At 47.7% G+C, this 966-nt stretch overlaps 1 protein-coding gene across 1 annotated transcript in view; it reads right to left on the minus strand.

Annotated features, from left to right (window-relative positions):
- Positions 1-268: 268 nt before the first annotated feature.
- Positions 269-966, minus strand: part of LOC106818336 (eukaryotic translation initiation factor 4B-like) — a gene marked incomplete at its 3' end in the record, with an annotated part of 22,427 nt that continues 21,729 nt past the window's right edge. Inside the window, exons 10-11 of the mRNA XM_014823051.1 lie at positions 688-882; positions 269-365 (exon numbers count right to left, since the gene is read on the minus strand). Coding sequence (XP_014678537.1) covers positions 269-365; positions 688-882 — 292 coding nt within the window. The remainder of the gene's footprint in view (positions 366-687; positions 883-966) is intronic.

The raw sequence follows: 966 nt of genomic DNA on the forward strand, positions 1-966 counted from the left end.
AATTATAGATGCACCGCCCTCATGATTTTCGAAACCTGATATGTGATGTGTTTTGTGCGATTTAGAGTCTAAAGTCGAGTCCTGCCTCTCATCCAATTCCAGTCGCGTCGATCGAATTCAGGAAAAATCCGAGTTAGCAGACTACGTAAATTTTGTAGTGCCTACTACAACCCTCTATCACTATACAAGCCCTGGTAATTCCCAGCGATAATGCTGAACTTGAAACAAACTTGAAACGAACTTGAAACGAACTTGAAACCACGCTCACCTGCTATACTACTCTCTAAAGTCGCCTTCTCCGCCAGAATCGCCTTGTCCGAGTCGGTGCTGCCCTCTACGTTCGCCGAAGACTCCAGGTTTTCTCTCTGAAAGCGAGAGGAGGCGCCATATTAGGAATAGCATAAGAGGCGACACCTGGTGTGAGCTCCATCACTAACAACTGCAGCTCTAATTAATCACACCTCTGTTGAACTTCACATATAATAAATTACACATATTATTAACTGCACATATAATTAACTACACCTCCAATTAACTGCACATCTAATTAACTGCTCACATCATTGTTTTCCGACGAATTCCGACAAATAAATAACGCCGTAAAATATAAAATTAAAGTTTCACCGCCGGACGGCAGACGAATCCGCGACGGTCGCCGCGGCAACGTCAACAGACAGACGGACTCACCAGCTTTGAGAGTTGCGAGCGCAGCTCGGCGTTCTGTGATTGGACGTCGGCGGCGTCTGCGGCGTCCGCCCGCAGCCGGTTGAGCTCCTCCTGCAGGCGGCCGACCTCTCTGCGCAGGTTGTCCGTCTCCGCGGCGGCGTCGTCGGCTGCTGCGGAGGTCGGAGGCTGGGCTCGCATGCTCTCCAGCTCAATGGTCTGATAAACACAAACATGTACTTGTGTATAAATAAATATATATATATATATATATATGTGAGAGAGAGAAAGAGAGAGGGAGAG

This window comes from Priapulus caudatus, unplaced genomic scaffold, assembly GCF_000485595.1.
Source record: "Priapulus caudatus unplaced genomic scaffold, Priapulus_caudatus-5.0.1 Scaffold2171, whole genome shotgun sequence".
Lineage (NCBI taxonomy): Eukaryota > Metazoa > Priapulida > Priapulimorpha > Priapulimorphida > Priapulidae > Priapulus > Priapulus caudatus.